The sequence below is a fragment of the Hyperolius riggenbachi genome, chromosome 2, assembly GCF_040937935.1.
Source record: "Hyperolius riggenbachi isolate aHypRig1 chromosome 2, aHypRig1.pri, whole genome shotgun sequence".
Lineage (NCBI taxonomy): Eukaryota > Metazoa > Chordata > Amphibia > Anura > Hyperoliidae > Hyperolius > Hyperolius riggenbachi.
Genome location: NC_090647.1, coordinates 146,039,193 through 146,056,949, shown reverse-complemented (window position 1 = coordinate 146,056,949; position 17,757 = coordinate 146,039,193). Strand labels below are relative to the sequence as shown.

Below are 17,757 nucleotides of genomic sequence, written 5' to 3'. Positions count from 1 at the left end.
GTTGATTTGCCAGCAGATTCGACCAACAGATAGATCCCTCTCTGATCGAATCTGATCAGAGAGGGATCGTATGGCTACCTTTACTGCAAACAGATTGTGAACAGTTTCAGGCTAAAGTCGGTTCACAATCTGTGGGGGTGGTGCTGCCGCATCCCCCCCCCCGCATACATTACCTGCTCCGCCGGCGCGACTGCCCGCGGTCACCGCTGCTCCCATCTCCGCTCTGGTTTGGTCTCCGGCATGCTTCACTTCCGCCTAGAGGGCGCTCTACTGTTTACACTTCCTGCCGGGCAGGAGGAAGTGGAGCATGCTGGACCCGGAGACCAGAGCGGAGACAGAGCAGCGGTGACCGGGGCAGTCGCGCTGGCGGAGCAGGTAATGTATGCGGGGGGGTGGGGGTGGAGCACCACCCCCGATTGTGAACGGTTTCAGGCTGAAATCAGTTCACAATCTGTTTGCAGTAAAGGTAGCCATACGATCCCTCTCTGATCAGATTCGATCAGAGAGGGATCTATCTGTTGGTCAAATCTGATGGCAAATCGACCAGTGTATGGCTACCTTAATTCTAAAATCAAGAGATATGAAAGGATGACTGGCACTCAACGCTTGCTGGATCTTTAGCAGTTGGATTATATTACCGATCAGAATGAGCTCACCACCAATTCAGTCATACATCCAGGATTTTAGAAGTAGGTCCGTCACCAGTCTGCTGCGTCAGTGAAAATTTTAATCCAACAGGTACAGTAAGGTTAACATTAGGAAGTACAAAAAAAGCCTTTTGTACTTCCCAATGTTAACCTTACTGTACCTGTTGGATTAAAATTTTCACTGAAGCAGCAGACTGGTGCCGGACCTACTTTTCTTCTAAAATCCTGGCTACCTTAATTCACCACACAAGGCTAGTCCAGCAGTTCCCACAAGAGGTGGACATACCTGTACTGTAATGTTACACCAGAGAAAGATAGCTTAAAGATCAAGAAACAAACATTTTAACCATGTACTCTAGCATCTGATAACAGGCCACACAGTACAGCAGCATTTCAAAATAGGACTGGCTCATAATTGCCAAGTGCCACAGCCCTTCTGCTATGCAAAGCTGTACATGTACAGACTATGGGAAGTAATAATGCTGATCCAAGCTTCCCTTCCATCTTTCTGGATGTATCCAATAAAGCAGCTGTAGAAATCACAGCAAGCACCAATCCTCTCCACCTGCTAAGAGAAGAGGATCACTAAAGCCACATCTACATGCGGCTCCGATCCGGCGGCTCGATTAGCCGCCGGATCGCCTCTTCCGCTAGTGATGGGTCGTTCGCGAACGAGCCGGCTCTAAGAACTGGCTCTTTGCTGCGGACAAGAGCCGGTTCTCGGTTTTGAAAGAGCTGATGCCTCAGCCGCCCCACACAGCTCTGATTTGCTGTGTAATAAAGGGTGCTGAGGCATGCTGGGAGATGTAGTTCTCTTGCAGTTTGTAGGAGTGTATGGGGCGGAGTAGAGCAGTAGCAGGAGGGATTGCCCCAGTCAGATAAGCAGTCTGGAGTTGTCATGGAGACAGGGGCAGGGCTTTTACTCCAATTCTGAGTGGTGTTTAGTGATATTTAATGAAGAGCCGATTCAGAGCCGTAAGAGCCGCCTCTTTAATGGGAGCCGATTCAGAAGAACCGATTCTCGGAGAAGAGCCGGAATTCCCATCACTATCTTCCGCATCCCCGCGCCAGAGTCGATTCCCCGCTGGCGCTGCTCATCTTCCGCTTGATTCCCTGCCATTGTCCCCTCGCGGGGAACGAGCAGGGAATCGGCGGAAGCAAGATCCGTCCTGTTGGATCTTATCAATCGAGCCGCATCAGTGGCTCAATTGATGAGGATCAGAGCCTCATCTACGCGTGTAGATGAGGCTTTCATGTCAGATGTTATCAGATTATAAAAAGCAGTTTCAGTGCTGCATCAGACCAGACAGGGGCCTCCCTGCTGGAGATTTTCAGAAGTCATTGACCCATCTATGCTCAGCCTTCATATGGACTTCTGCACACAGAAACAAATGGCACACTGAGGTCAGTTCTTAAAGTGAACCGATCATCATTTTTAACACCCAGGGCTGCTCTATAGCAAATTAAAAATGCATTCTAAAAATGTGGTTTATTAAAAAAAAAAAAATTAATTTTACCTCATTTCTTTACATCTAAGGGTTAAATTAGCCACTTTGTCCGTCCGCAAAGGACGGTCGCTGAGCAGGAGATGGTTGAAGACAGATAAGAAAATCACCTCTTTAGACTTAATTGACCACAAACAAACCCCCATTGTACTTCAAACAGAAATCAGTTACAGTTGAAGAATTCACACCTAGCCTGGATAGTAGCAGTTGTAAAATAGCAGGGGAGTGAGCTTCTGAACAATGGCAGCCCTTGCAGATATTTGAAGCCAAGAGCTGCTTGGATCCCTTTAAAAAAGGTAGCCATACAGTGGTCTATTTGCCATCAGATTCGACCAACAGATAGATCCCTCTCTGATCGAATCTGATCAGAGAGGGATCGTATGGCTGCCTTTACTGCAAACAGATTGTGAATAGATTTTAGCCTGAAACCGATTCACCATCTGCTGAGCTGCTGCCTGCTCTCTCCCCCCCCCCCCCCCCCCGCTTACATTACCTGCAGCCTGGTCCCGGGCATCTTCACCTCATCTGCGTATAACTTTGTCACGGAAGTTCAAGTAGGAGCGCCCTCTATTTGTACTTCCGCTGTCACTGCAGTGACACAGGAAGTTATACACGGATGCCGTGATGCGGAAGGTGATGCAGAGAAAATGCCAGGAGCCAGCTTCAGGTAATGTATACCTGCGTCGATCGTGCGCCGCTAGCGATGCGCTCTACCCGCAGGCAATCGACGATAATTTCCCGCACGGAGCGATCGACGGGACCGATCTATTTCTGGACGAAATAGATCGAAATTTAGCGTGAACGATGTGACAGCAGAACGATGTGACAGCAGATTCTATCCCAGTGATCGAATCTGCTGTTGATCGGCAGGTAATCGGCCTAGTGTATGGCCAGCTTAAGTTGAAAGCAAACATTTCCCATAGTTTCAGTTACAGTTTCAGTTAATACTAATCCAATTCCTTTAGAATTACATGCACTGTGTACTCAGTCAACCATGTACAACCAAATCAGGAAGTAGTATATCAATAAGCATACTGTAAACTTAATTAGTTTTGAAATATAACCCTGGCCACAAAAATGCAAGGTACCGGAGAGAAAAAAAAAAATGAAACGCTTTAAAAATAATATTTAGCTTCCTGCCAAGCTAGTAAGTGTGAAAGACTGACTTCCTTTGTCGTTTTTTATACAAGATGGAAACATTGGTGTAGACATCTCTCCTATGCAGAGGACCAAGCTGAAAGGAATGGCAATTGGCCAGGGGAATAGGTCTTCGGCTGATTGTTCTGTTCCTTTTTGAGGCCTTCTACACTTTTAGAAAGTACATGTACAAGTAAAGGAAAACCGAGGTGAGAGCAATTGAGTCTGCTATATTTGCTTTTTACCAATACTTGTTGCCTGGCAGATTTCCTGATCCTTTTAACAGCCAACCAACCATCTGATTCAATTGTTATAATAGGATGAAAACTGCATGCCTGACTATGCAACCAATTTCAGGCTGAAATGGGTAGCATTAGTTGATAGCACATACTGCAAGATGTAGGGCCGATTTGCACGATTGGGTGTGCTACGGTAACAGCGTGTGAATTCAGGACAAGCGACAAAACCATTGCAGCTGTCCATTCCCCCTCCCCCCCCCCCCCCCCCCCCCTCATGTTAAATGTTCCCCTGGAGCACAGTGCAAGTTATACATTACTTGTCCGCAGCCTCTGGGATGCTACTGTTCTAGATACATGCGTGCCTGACATCACACATGCCCTTACTAGGCAACCACGTGGGGTGCATGTATGCAGAACGGAGGAATCCAGGAGTCAGCGGAGGACAAGCTGAGGCCACAGAGAGAGGGTGGGTGCACACCAGAGGGGTTCTGGACTTTTTTTTTAAACCCTTCCAGGGGAAAAACACTTGGTGAACCACCCGACCACTAGACCACCAGGAAAGACTTGCATACAAGGTGACCCCCCCCCCCCAACTTTTGACCTCTTTGGGGGTGAAAAATTCGGCTTGTATGAGAGTATATAGTATTAATTTAATACTCACAAACCAGGGTTAGGCAGCCACTGTCAAAGTGGGGAGATTGTCCTGACCCCACTCAGGCTTAAAAAGTCGCTCTCTGTAGTAACAGGGTGCAACCCTCCACCAAGGGTGGACTTGATGTAGATAATAGGATAACAGAGTAAAAACCCATCTTGGTAATAGAGGTAGTGGTGGACTTACCTCCTCCAAGCAGAACATATGACTGGATTTTCAGTCAAAACAATTTTATTGGATACTCCAAATGTGCAATGCGTTTTGCAGGATACAAACCAGCTTCATCAGGCAATTACAGATAGGAGTAAACAGCATATGCCAGTATCATCAACACTGAGCGCCTCTGAGCACAGCTGGCATTGTTTACAAGGAAATAAATATGGTAGCCTCCATATCCTGCTCACCTAGAGTTCCCTTTAAACATACATGCAAGCATGTGGATTATGTGCTGCTTCTATTTGCCTCAAAGCCAGAGTTTAGGGTTCACATCACAGCCCAGTAAAAAACACACTTATTAGAGACCTGAAGTGAAGGATATGGAGGTTGCCATATTTTCTATTCCACAACGCAAATTGTCTGGCAACCCTGCTGATTCTCTGCCTCCAATAGGTTTAGCTATAGTCAAGCATGGACATCAGATGTTTCTGACACAAGTCAGATCGTATTTGCAGCATGCTTATTCCAGGGGTGAGATTCAGGCACGCCATGTTTATTTTAAAGTGGACCTGAACTCAGTACTCCTCTGAACAAAAAAAGAAAAAAAAAAAAAAAAAAAACCAACAGCATAACCTTTAAACAAAAAAACAAAAAAAAAACAAATCCATCTTTACATCTATTACAGCTGATAGAAACTGCAGATTTATTTTAGGGTTTGTATTTCCTGATTCATGGAAGGAGACTGTTTACAGCCTGTATTTTCAAATGGCTTATCTGCCAAAGGTAGTCATGTTGGCACAGAGGGGGGGGGGGGGGGGGGGGGGGATCAAATTACAACTTATGATTAGACAAATGAGGGGGGTGGAATTACACAGGCTAAACTAAATACATACAGGGTGAGTTTGTCCTTGTGTCCTGTGCAAGCGTTCAGGACTACTTTGAGGTAAAAAAAAAAAAAAAAAAAAAAAAAAAAAAGGAGCAGTCAGCCTTACTATCACAGAAAAACCCACATACAGCCAGGTGTTCTACCCAATTAGTTTTGGTGAGTACCCAGCTGTCATCGGCTCCCCTCTTTCTATGCTGTAAGCAGAGCTGCGCACAGAAGCACCGGCCCTGCATTCTCTCATCTTGCCCCACCCATCTACTTATTCAGGCCACCCGGCTACTATTTCATGCCACCCTGCTGGGGAAAAAAATTCTGGGGAGCACACTGACAGATATAAGTAGATACTTGCTCTATTTACATAACATGTATTGCACTGTCCACGTTTTGATTTTAGTGGTTTTTCTACAGAAAAAAACAAACCACCAAAAAAAAAAAAAAAAAAAAACACTTAGCATTTCCCATTTTAAGTGTGGCTATTTTGAAGGCAATCCTGGTGTCATTTCCTCACTCTCCTCTGCCTGATTGTGTATGCATTGCCCACCCTTCACTATAGAAAGTGCATTGTCTCAGCAGGAGAAATATTGGCCAGGAGGTGAACAAAGGTGTGGGAGGGGAAACCAGGAGGGAAGGAGGCTTCAGCCAATCAGGCTGCATTAGTTACTTGGAGGGGAAATACAGAGGCAAAAAAGGACAACCCAGCATGCCCTGCAACTTTGTGTACCAAATAAGAGTCAGGTAAACTGGGGAATGATCATTTAACAAGAAAAGTTAATGATTTTTAACTTTTGGATTGCCTGGTTAACATCCTTATTACTGGTTTACCAGATAAATTTTTTTATTTTATGCCTAACAGTTACACTTTAAACATCTTAGGTCGGTTTCTCCTTGGCATAGATAAACGTATCAGATCCACCACTTAAAAGCACTGGTGGTGTGAATCAGCCCTTAGGTCTCAAGTCATAGCCAAGCTCTGTGGCAAGGGATCAAGCATCTTTTAGGGCTGGCACACTTGAAAAATTGCTAGCGCTTTGTCTCAGCATATTTTTTTTCCTGGCGGTTAATTTTTTTTGCCATATAGGCAAAAATCTTTTTTTTTATTTTTTTTTTTGTTTCATGTAAAGCTACCAGAGTGGTAGCTACATGAACCACCACTAGAGGGCACATGTGTCCCTCTAGTGCGATAGTCACTGGCATCAATAGCAAACAGGGGAACGCGTATATAACGTGCTCCCCTGTTTGGCTTCTCCTGTCGCCATGGCGACGATCGGAATGACGTCAGACGCCTCCGATCCAGCCCATAGCGCTGCCCGGAACACATTGGTCCGGGCAGCGCAGGGCTCTGGCGGGGGGGCCCTCTTGCACCGCTGCGTGTGGGCGATCGCCGCAGAGCGGCGGCGATCAAGCTGTACGCGCAGCTAGCAAAGTGCTAGCTGCACGTAAAGCATTTTAAATGGAGCAAATCGCCACACCAGGGGCTGAGATATCTTCCTGCGCGGCATAGCCCGAGCTCAGCTCGGGCTTACTGCCAGGAAGGTTAAGGCAATTCATAAATAAAAATGCTGCATGTCCTGTGTTTGCGATTTCCAAAAACACAAGCGCTCTAGTGCGCTCAATACCATTGACTAAATCTAGCAAAGCATTTTTGAAAGCAGATAATTGTGAGAAAAAAAATTGCTCTAGTGTGTCCCAGCCCTAAGGAAGGAATCTTTTTTTACATGCAATTTTTTTATTTACAGTAGCCAGTGATTTTAATGAGTAACAACATGCATTGTGCAGTTTTTCTAACACACTATGCAGAATTTAAGATTCCTCCTGAAAAATGCAGCGGCCCCGTAGAAAAGGAATTGTGTTTTCCCACTGTGGCAAAATGCACTGGTGTGACCGCTCCCCAAGAGCCATTTTCCATTAGCAAAAGTGACGTGATGCAGCTATGCTTCCCTTCCGCATCTTCCGATGCAGAAGTGTATGGAGGGGACGGCAGGCAGATGCGGCTCTGCATGCTGCAGATTCTCTGATCACTCTGCACACAATGCATGCAGTGGAAACTGTTCCATTGTCATGCACTGGGCTCAAATGCAGCCACATTGCACTGCTTCTAATGGAAACTGCCCCTAAATCAGAGAAGATTTGAGGATCTGTGAATTTAGGACAGATATACTCTGCTTCCTTACCTTCACATTTTGTAAAAACAAGAGGATTCTGACTGGCTGCTCAAGCCAACTTGTAATTTTGTTAGTACAACAGTTTTTCTTTTGGCAGAGAATAGAGTGCAAAAGAGCAAGTTTCCATGTAGTTCAGATTAGGTTCAACTTGTGTCAGGAAAAGGGGGGGGGGGAATTTAGGGTGAGGAGGTCTAAAGCAGTCATGACAGTTTTGCATTAAAAAAATGAATTATAAGTAGGGAAGTACAGTAGATAGCACCCACACCTTATAGCACTGGGTCCGAGGTTCAAATACCACCATAGACATGGCTATGGTAGGAATTAGATTGTGAGCTCTGAAGGACAGTTAGTGACACTATAGCGCTGTGGAATATGTCCGCTCTATATAAATACATAAAAATGACAGTACGGTTCAATTTGTGCTAGACAATGCGGCTTGTGCCACATAGGCGCTAAGAAAAGCTGAAAAAGAAAACACAAGCCTAGTGTGCCCCATTCAGCGATTTAAAGGAATGTTTCATTTTCCTGTCTGTTCCATTCAGGATGGCAGGGAGGTTATGGGTGAATCTTAAGTGACTGGCACAAAGCTTACAGGAAACATGCTTTCAACACAAGTCACTGAATCACCTCTTCCTCAGCAAAGTGTTCTGCTCTGCCCTTATCTCAGCACAGATCTGGCCCATCCTGAAGCCACTCATGTTACAAATATTTAGTCCTTAAAGTGAACCGAGCTCCTTTTTTTCACTCAGGACATTTCTATAGCACATGAAAAATGTATGCCGACTATCTGTTTCATTATTAAAATAAACTTTAATTTTACCTTGTATTTTACATTCAAAGTTGTTAAATTGGCCTGTTTGAGCAGGCCTGCCGACCGTCCCCATCCGCAGAGAGTACAGGAACCTCTAATTGTTTTATTGAGCTAATTACCAAGAGGTAAACAATGCCTTTCATCAGCAAAGGGGGTGAATAATTAGGAGTGTGTCTTCAAAGCCAGGGTGTGTGTCAATGTGTCAAGATAGCATCTCTGACTTCTGTAAATAAGGAATGTGAGAAGGGGAGGGGGGGGGGGGGGGGGGGAACATGGCAGCTTCTATGCCAGGAGAGATTTCAGTGAAAGAATGTGGTCAGTTCCCTTTAAAGTGCAGCTTGAAGCTAGGATTTTTCTTCCAGCATTTTGGATAGTGTGATGGTCAGAACCCGCAAGTATCTTAGCATTGTTGCAACAGTGATGAGCTAAAGTTCTTAAAAGTCGGAGACAAGAAATTGCGAGCAAGCAGACCAGATTGATTAAAAACAACACAAAATGAAGCATCTGCTGATTATCAGCTCTTTGATTATTAGGCCAAACTTATTTTGGCAGTTAACAGAGTTTACTAGGGCTGAATTGGATCTTTGCACCTAATCAGACATGAATGATCAAGTAAAACTAATTTTGCACAAATAGCTGGAGGGGAGCAGGGACGGGGGACCCAGGTGAGGGACGGGGGACCCAGGTGAGGGACGGGGCAACCCCCCCCCCCCCCGACCGCTGTCACCCCCATCCTGGCCGCTAACCCCTCCAGCATGGGGGCCCCCTCCCCACCCACAGGCTGTGACAGACTGATCAGTCTATGTCCAAAATTGCCTGTGTAGAGGGGGGGGGGGGGGGGGAATCAGTGTTTCTATGGCTCACTACCCCTCAGTGTATCCATGTGCGGTCAGGGAAAATGCTGCAAATCCAGACCATCCGTTCAGGTTTAAAAAAAAAAAAAAAAAGGGAATATATAAAAATAAAATTACCATCTGTTTAAAACAGATCCGATCTGTCACGGATTAGTGTGGACCTAGCCTTACCTCTACAGCTTTCCAACTCAGCCATCACAAACGTCACATAAACCAAAGTCTGCACGACCCAATGATCATAAACTACTCCGAACCACCAATAGGAAACAAGGGCCCATATATGCAATTAACTTTTTCTCCTGAGTTTACTCCTAGGTGATATTTTTAAATGTGTTAATAAAATGAGTTTTAAGCCATCAGAAAGCAAGACAATGCTCAAAATAATTTTGATAGTCTTTCATTTACTTTTTGGTACTTTTTTAGTTGAAAAGTGCTGGAAAGGTATTTTAATTTGAAGATGAAAAATTATTTCCTAGGAGAAAACTCAAGTGAAAAAGTAAATTGCATATGGGCCCAGGTCTCCAGTGCACACAGAAAACTACTAAAATGAAGAGAACATATCTGCTGAGAGAAATATAGGTCCCAATACGACTATTAGAGCCATTCTTGGCTAGAGAGCATCAGATTGCTGGCTGGCTGAACAGTCCAGAGGTAGCAGCAGATATCTGGGTTTGGGAGGCTAAAAACTGGTGCATCACTGGGGAGACGGCTTCTAGGAATATTGTTTATCAAGAAGGTAGAGAGAAGCTTGCTAGCCGAACTGTTAGGACTTGTTCACATCTAGAATCGAAATTGCTTACACCAGAATTTCGATTTTTGTAAAAAAAAATTTAGCGCCTCCCGGCACTTATCTAAGCACGTTTGCAGAGAGATTGTTTTGGAAGAGAAGTCTTTCAGCCGGAAATACATACAATTTATTCATGAAAGCGCTACACAAAGCGTTTTGTAAAGCGCTTTGCGGTTTCCCTATACCTTCCATTGAGGCAAATTGCCCCAAAAATGGTACAGGCAGCGCTTTGGTGAGCGGATCGGAATTGAATTGCTCAGATGTGAACACCCTCATAGGGAATCATTGCACAAGCGCTTTTAAAGGAGATTTTGAACACCGGTGCTTAAAAATAAATAAAAAAATGTCCTTAGTGTGAACAAGCCCTTATGGGAGCCAGCCTTCCCATCTAGGTGAAACCTGGGGTAACTGGTCTTCCTTCACACCAGGCATTTATAGATGGGCCACACTGCAGCACAAATGAAGCTGTTCTTTTGGGCAGGAGGTGACAGACTGCTTTGGTAGAAAGTGGCCAGCTGAATTTGGTTGTGTTCTTTCTTGTGGTTTACATATTAAATGCTTTCCTGAACTCCTTTTCAGAAACTGAAAAGATTTGTCAGCACTGGTCTCAGTCATGGTATTGCATCCATGTAGAATTAGATTGTGCAAGTGCTGCGTACTTTCCCAGGATTTTGTTAGGAGGTAAAAAATAAAAAAATAATAGTTCACCATATAGTAGTTCTATTAAAGCAGCCATACATGTATCCAGATTGAATCTGCTGCTCTTCTATTGCCCCAACATGTCTAATCAATTCACTTACTAAGGTGTGAAAGGGGTATGGCTCAAGTGTCCCATCTGAAAAAGTTGGGGAGGTATGCCTAAGTACACTCGTGATCACTGCTGACTTAGGCACTTTGACTAGAGGAAGCGGGCCAATACCTGTGAAACGCATTGTCTATTGTTCATCATTCAAATTTAATTCTACATATATGGTATGTTCATTAATGGAGGCAAGACATTACTTCTATACTATAGGGTTTAAAGTTAAGTTATAGCCTGGGCGCTAGGCCTGAAAGATAAATAGATTTAAGTCAAAAATCACCAAGCTCACAATTTCGGAATAGTCAAAGTGGCAATTTCTGAGATGAGGTTATTTCCACATCGGAAGCTTGAAAAAGCGGCTTCAAACTTCCCCCAATTCTCACGTGTGCGGCCCGCAGCATCGGCAGTGTCGGGACATACCTTCTGCCAGGAGTCGAGCGCTTTCCATCCTCTCTCGCCATCTGCCAGCTCTTGTGCACGCCATACTTCCTGGTTCCTGTAGGTCACATGACATACAGAAAGTATGCCGTGCATTAGAGCCTGCAGGTGGCTAAGTGGACAGACTGGCATCACTGGACTCGTGCTGGAAAGTATGCCCAGCACAGCTGCAGCTTGGGGACAGGGGGCACAGAGACACCCAGAGGGTGCACAAAGAGATAGGGAGACAGAGGAAAACAAAGATTGATTTGAAGGAAATCGTAAATCGAATCAAAATCGTGATTTCGGACAGAAATCGCTAAATTCAATTTTTTTCCTAAACCTGTTCAGGCCTACTGGGCGCCTCCTACACAGTTTTATCTATACACAGCCAACTAAACTGATATGCAGTATACAGGAAGCCATTCTCCTTAAACAGTTGCAAAATGTAGAAAGAAAATGACTAACTAGGAATACTGGTATGTTCAGTACACAGCTTTCACAAGACTAAAAGGTTAACACCATAAGCATTAAACTTTTCAGCGTGCTTGTAGTGTGTTAGGGAGGGGTATGGGGTGTCACCAACTACTGTCTTGTGATCTCATGGGAGATAGAGATTTCAGGTTTACAGGACAAAAGCAGTTTGTTTCATGCAACATGGCTAATTATCCGAACAATTAGTTTAATATTGTCAGATTACATAAATTGTATGAAATGTACATTATGCAACCTACTGTATATACTCTATCAATTTTAACGATCTGCTGATATACTACCCACACATGCAGCAGTTTCAATAAACAGTCTTTGGCAACACTTTGAAGCAGGAGCGTTAGACAAACCACTGCAATAATTTAGGCAGGCCCCAATGCCATACAGATATGACAAGATTGTACTAAAAGGGCCCATACGCTGGTCAATTTCAGCCATCAATCGACAGATACCATAGAATCGATTTGTCAATTGCAAATCAATTCTTTACAAATCAGCCAATTGATCGATTTGCAGCTGATTTTGATCGATTAGCTCAATCGGTCCGGGTGGAAAATCTGGGTCGATTGGCTACTGGCAGCCGATCAATGGCCCATAGGGTTGCATTGAATCGAATAATGCCACACTGCATTTCGATCGAATGTCAACAGATTTCATTCTGAAATCGATTGAAATTCAATTCCTATTGTGTGGCACAGATACATTGTCAGATTCAACATGATAGGCATCTGACAGAAATCTGATGGTCGTATCTGCTGCAAATCTATGTATGGCCACCTTAACGCTATGTTCACATAAATTTCCATCACTATATCAAGCGATGAGCAATTTATAAAATCGCCTTTCTAATCGCTTTTGCAGAGCAATTTTTCTTCACATCCTGACGTCAGTGAAAAAAAAAATCAATAGCACCCCCCATCTTCTCTTGCCACACAGCCGAAGGTTCACACTGGTTGTTTGTATGTCCTGGCCACGCAATGCATGCTGGGAGAGGTAGTTCCCATCTATGTGGTTACAGATTAATAGTGCCTGCTGATGTGGTTATATGTAACCACATCTCCCAGCATGCAATACGTAGGCAGAGACATACGAATCACAAGTGGCTGTGTGGCATGTGAGGGAAGAAAATTGAAGCATCCAAATAGTCCAGGAGGGGGATACGAAGTAGTCCCCTAAGTAAATGCCCGCTTTAACCCCCACAGCCTCTTGGGGGTGCTTGACAATTTTTTGTAAAATTACTCCTTAGATCCCACCCAGGAAACACACACACACACACACACACACACACACTTATTAATGGTACAGTTTTTAAATACTAAAGATTATAAGTCTGGGAATCTGAAGAGAAGTTTGCAGCCTAGCCACAGCACAAGCAATATGGGCCCTTTTCTGTGACTGAACCTGACCCTGGTAAAATGGTCACCAAAAGACCTCAAAGCAGCAATAGCTAGTTGACAGGGCGTCTACACATCCAATTTTGATCAGCCAATGATTGACAATGTTACCACTTCCAAGTTGTATGAGAGCTTCCTACATAATCTATTCAAAGTATTAAAAATATGGAGGTGGTAAATGGCCTACATGAAGGTGGTAAATTGTCAGTGCTAGTCTACTTTAGGGGACAGCTCAGTTCTCCAATCACAGTACCATCATTGTGATCAGGTAAACCATGTGGGCATAGTTTACTACAATCTATTGTAACAAAGTAACCAAGCAGCTCGGGATGACTAAAACCACTAGGAATGTATAGGGATAAAGAGACCGAAAAGCCCTCCTACTAATAAGCAATGCTTTGTGAAACACGACTTCTTAAAAAAACAGAAAGAAACTTGCAATAATTCAGCTATAAATAAAAATGTGGTTACCCACAATGCACCACTACTGAATATGCAAATGATCTCCTTCAACCCCTGTAAGCCAGACAAGCAACCAGAACCGCTGGTGTATAGCTTTAAATATTGTAAACCTAGCAGTTCATGAGGGTGAAGTAAACCCCATCACATTAACTGAACTTCCATATGTGGTTTTCTACTGGGTCCCCTAAAGTAAACTGATGCCAAATTGGTCATAGCTAGAAGTGTACTATATACACCATGTCTAGGAACAGTTATTACCCCCCCCCCCCCCCCCATTATCACCCAGCCCTAAGTGAAAGCCAAACCTCTATAGCCCACAGTATAGCTTTATTATAGATTGATCAATTTTAATATATTCATTATCACCACCGGAGACCTGATGTAAAGCTGAACTGGGCAGCTTTTATTGCTCCACTACAAGTGTCAAATTACCAAAGCTAAGAAGGAACATCACACATAAATCAGATCTGCTAGGCTAATAGCGGTCACTGATTAATTGTCAGGTAATAAATCCATACTTCCCGAGCCTGTTTAGCCCAGTGTAGAGTAATAATGCTGGGAATACACGTTAAGTTTTTACTTTAGATAGATGGGTTAGATAGATAAATTCCAACCTGTTGGATCTGGTCGATTCTACTTTCGTTTCGATTCTCCTCATTCAAGTGAATGTAATTGATAAGAAAAGATAAGGAATCGAGAGGAGAATCGAGCAGTGAATCGAGAGTAGAATCGATCGAAAGCAAAAACGACGGCACAAACGAACGCAAAAACACATCGTGTATTCTTAGGCCTCCTTTCTACGAACTGTTGAGCTGTGTGCTCAGCAAGCAGTTACCAGGCAGAAGTAAGCAGTTATCATGCAGCAACAAGCAGTTACTTGGCAGCAGTAATTAATTGAGAGAGTTTGAGGCATTTCACTGCCTATCAGCAGTCCGTGGAAAGGAGGCCTAATGCTGGCCACTAACGGTCCAATTTCTAGCAAAAAATCGTTCGAGCGATCAGAAATTCTGATCGGATTGGTTGTAAATAATCTCCATTGGTGGACACAATCGATTATGAACGAGTGAAAAAAATGTCACCCGAATGAATTTTCGTCGAACGAAAATTTGGATTTTCTTGGTGGTCGTGATAGATAGGAAGCAATGATTGGTTGATGGTGTAGTGAACGATTTTTCATCCACTCAGAATTTGATCGCTCAAACGATTTTTCGCTAGAAATTGGACCGTTAGTGGCCAGCTTAAGAGTTCTGCCCAGGGCTGTGGAGTTTGAGTCCATGCAATTTTGGTAACCTGGAATTGGTGGTTTCAAAAACTGAGTCCGAGTTTTGTACAAAAAAAAATAAAATAAATAAAAAAAAAATTAAAAAGTACCTAACAACTTTTCAGTCCATCTCTGGATGACTACACTGTGCCAGAACCGATGAAACCAGTCCATGAGGGGGAAATTATAATGATAAGGTGTGCCACACCCAGCCTAGTATGGCTAAGCAAATAAATTAGTTAAAGAGACACTGAAGCGAAAAAAAAATTATGATATTATGATTTGTATGTGTAGTACAGCTAAGAAATAAAACATTAAGATCAGATACATCAGTCTAATTGTTTCCAGTAGAGGAAGAGTTAAGAAACTCCAGTTGTTATCTCTATACAAAAAAGCCATTAATCTCTACGACTTTCAAAGTCGTGGAGAGGGCTGTTTTCTGACTTTTATTATCTCAACTGTTATTGAACTATTTACTTTTTCTCTGCCAGAGGAGAGGTCATTAGTTCACAGACTGCTCTGAAAGAATCATTTTGAATGCTGAGTGTTGTATAATCTGCACAGATTATAGAATGATGCAATGTTAGAAAACACACTATATACCTGAAAATAAAAATATGAGAATATTTTCTTTGCTGCTAATCTTCTAGTAATTATTCATAGTACACAACCAATTCACTATATCATATATTTTTTTTTCGCTTCAGTGTCTCTTTAAGGCCTCATTACAGAAACTAGGTTTTAACACAACATCCAATAAGGGGGGAGCAAAGTAAGCAAGTGTAAGTTTGTGCCATTTTATAATTAATTTAGCACACTAATCTTACACAGGACTATATCCGACTACTTGAAATGACTACAATAAGTTTTTGTATTTAAAATAAGCTAAAAATGGTGCATACATGAGCCTTTTAGTTAATTAAAAAGCATAAAGTAATGTTTTAAAAGACTATACACGCAAATATTAAGTACTCCTAACAAATATATATGTCTCAAGGGGAGGGGTACTTGAGATGTTCCTATTCACAATATGGGGTACTAAGCAAATCATGCTCTCTTGTAAAGGGGTACATGTTATAATGTTGAGAAGCGCTGTCTAGTACATTGTAAATATTAATTTTTAAGCTGGAGGCATCAGCACACTAAATGAAGTTAAAAAGCAGGGCTAAGCAGCTGTCGTCAGTAGCCTATACCTTGCTTGGAGTGGGAGGCCTCAGATCTACATTAGTTTTGGGTTAATGCCTATATATTATAATGGACAGCGGTCACCAGCTGGGAGTGAGAGACGGTCTCCCATTTCCCAAACATGTTACCCAATCTAGAACAGAGAGAGCACAGAGTACACAAGCAGCAGAGAACATGGCAGGGGCACATCACATGATACAGATGAATAATCCAACTCCCAAACTCCTTCCCCGCACAGCGGCGGCGGAAACACTTACCCAAAATAACAAGTTGAACAGAAAGATGAGATATTTCACACACTTCATTCCCCCCTCGACAGCCATGGTTTCTCAGTGTCTGCAAGTAGAGAAGGAGTAAGAAGAATGTTTTATAGTTTAATCAAAGCATCAATTTCCCGAAACGCTGTCCCTCCCTTGCTGCGTCTCAACCCAGAAGTCAGCGGAGTGCACAGAACACCGTATAAATCCCCATCCCCACCCATCTTCATGATTATATGCTGAACTACAATAAAAGACCGTCTAGCCCGTCATTCCGGAGCCAGCAGAGCGCTCACCTCCCCGACGTTCCAAGCAGAACCTCTCCCCAGCAAACTGTTGCTTCTGCGAGCTTCTCCGTGCACTAGTCTGTCTGTGATCGGCCTATGGAGGAGCGCTACTCCACCCCCTCCCTGCAGCTACACTCCCTACCCCCGCACTATACAACCACAGCTGTCATGTGACGCTGCTCGCCTAGGCTAGGCTCCCTCTTATATGTTTACCTAGGGTGGCCTAAAGCTGCCGGGAACCCCCTCCTGCCTGTGTGGTGGACAATTATTCATCTAGTTACATTAGTCAGCTTGTGAAGAGGCGTATCCTCACTGCATGAGTTCAAGTGTTAAAAGTCTGCCACTGGCTATTTTAGTATCTAATTCATGTGTAGGGGCCTGCCTGACTATACACAGGGAAGAATTAGTAGTAGTAGTAGTAGTTACTTTTGGCATTAGTTTCCCAGACTCGTTCTCGATCCACTCCTCTTATGAACTTTCCTCGAAATGAAGAGAGGAACAAAAGCAATGCTTGTTTTTGAGGGTCCCTTCACACTTGAGTGCCGCGGAATTGGTGCGATTTGGAACAATTTCACTGCAACCGAAAAGTCACACCGTGCATTATAGCCACGGGGTGACTGAAGGGAAAAAAATATCATGACTTCTGATGCATTTCCTGGAGTCGCTGGGTAACGCACTGCAGCTTTTGCGCTACTTCTCCGTTGCTTAGAGCACTTCCATCACGTCGCACCTCAAACAGTGCGGCATGTCTCATAGACTCTGATGGCCACTGCACTGCGGCAGGAGTACCGAGTACCGAGACGTGACACAGTAAGGGATCGTTCACACTAGGGGCGTTTTCTGCCTTTTTTCAAGCGCAGGCGATTTTTAAAATCACCCACAAAACGACTGTGATTCGATTCCCTATGAAAGAGTTCACATTCACAGCTGAGCTGTTCGTTTCCATTCAGCAAAACGTTGCCTGCACAATTTTTGAGGCGTTTTTGCTATAATGGAAAGTATAGGAAAAAAACGTAAAACACAAAATCGCTTTGTGCAGCGATTGCGTTGACGTTTTTAACAATAAATACATTGTATTTATTATTTTCCGGGTCAAAGAGTTCACTTCCTGACTTGCGTTGGAGTGAATTACAAAACTGCTCTGTAAAAGTGCTTAGAAAAGCGTTTTACAGAAACGCAGCGCGCAGTGGCGCGCCCGGAGGGAAAAAAAGCACACAAACCGCTTGCGTTTTGGTTTGTTTTGTTTTGTTGTGAATGGGGCCTAAGGGTACAGGCGCCTGAAGGACACCTGAGATTAGGCAATAGGTTAAGTTTGAAACGGAACCAAATTTTCAGTAGATACTGAGTATGATTGGCTTTATTTT

General features: G+C 43.6%; 1 protein-coding gene across 1 annotated transcript in view; it reads right to left on the bottom strand.

Annotated features, from left to right (window-relative positions):
• Positions 1-16,515, bottom strand: part of CD63 (CD63 molecule) — a 56,134-nt gene extending 39,619 nt beyond the window's left edge. Inside the window, exons 1-2 of the mRNA XM_068267651.1 lie at positions 16,403-16,515; positions 16,107-16,185 (exon numbers count right to left, since the gene is read on the bottom strand). Of these exons, the coding sequence (XP_068123752.1) occupies positions 16,107-16,172 (66 nt within the window). The 5' untranslated portion in view covers positions 16,173-16,185; positions 16,403-16,515. The remainder of the gene's footprint in view (positions 1-16,106; positions 16,186-16,402) is intronic.
• Between the last annotated feature and the right edge of the window lie 1,242 nt (positions 16,516-17,757).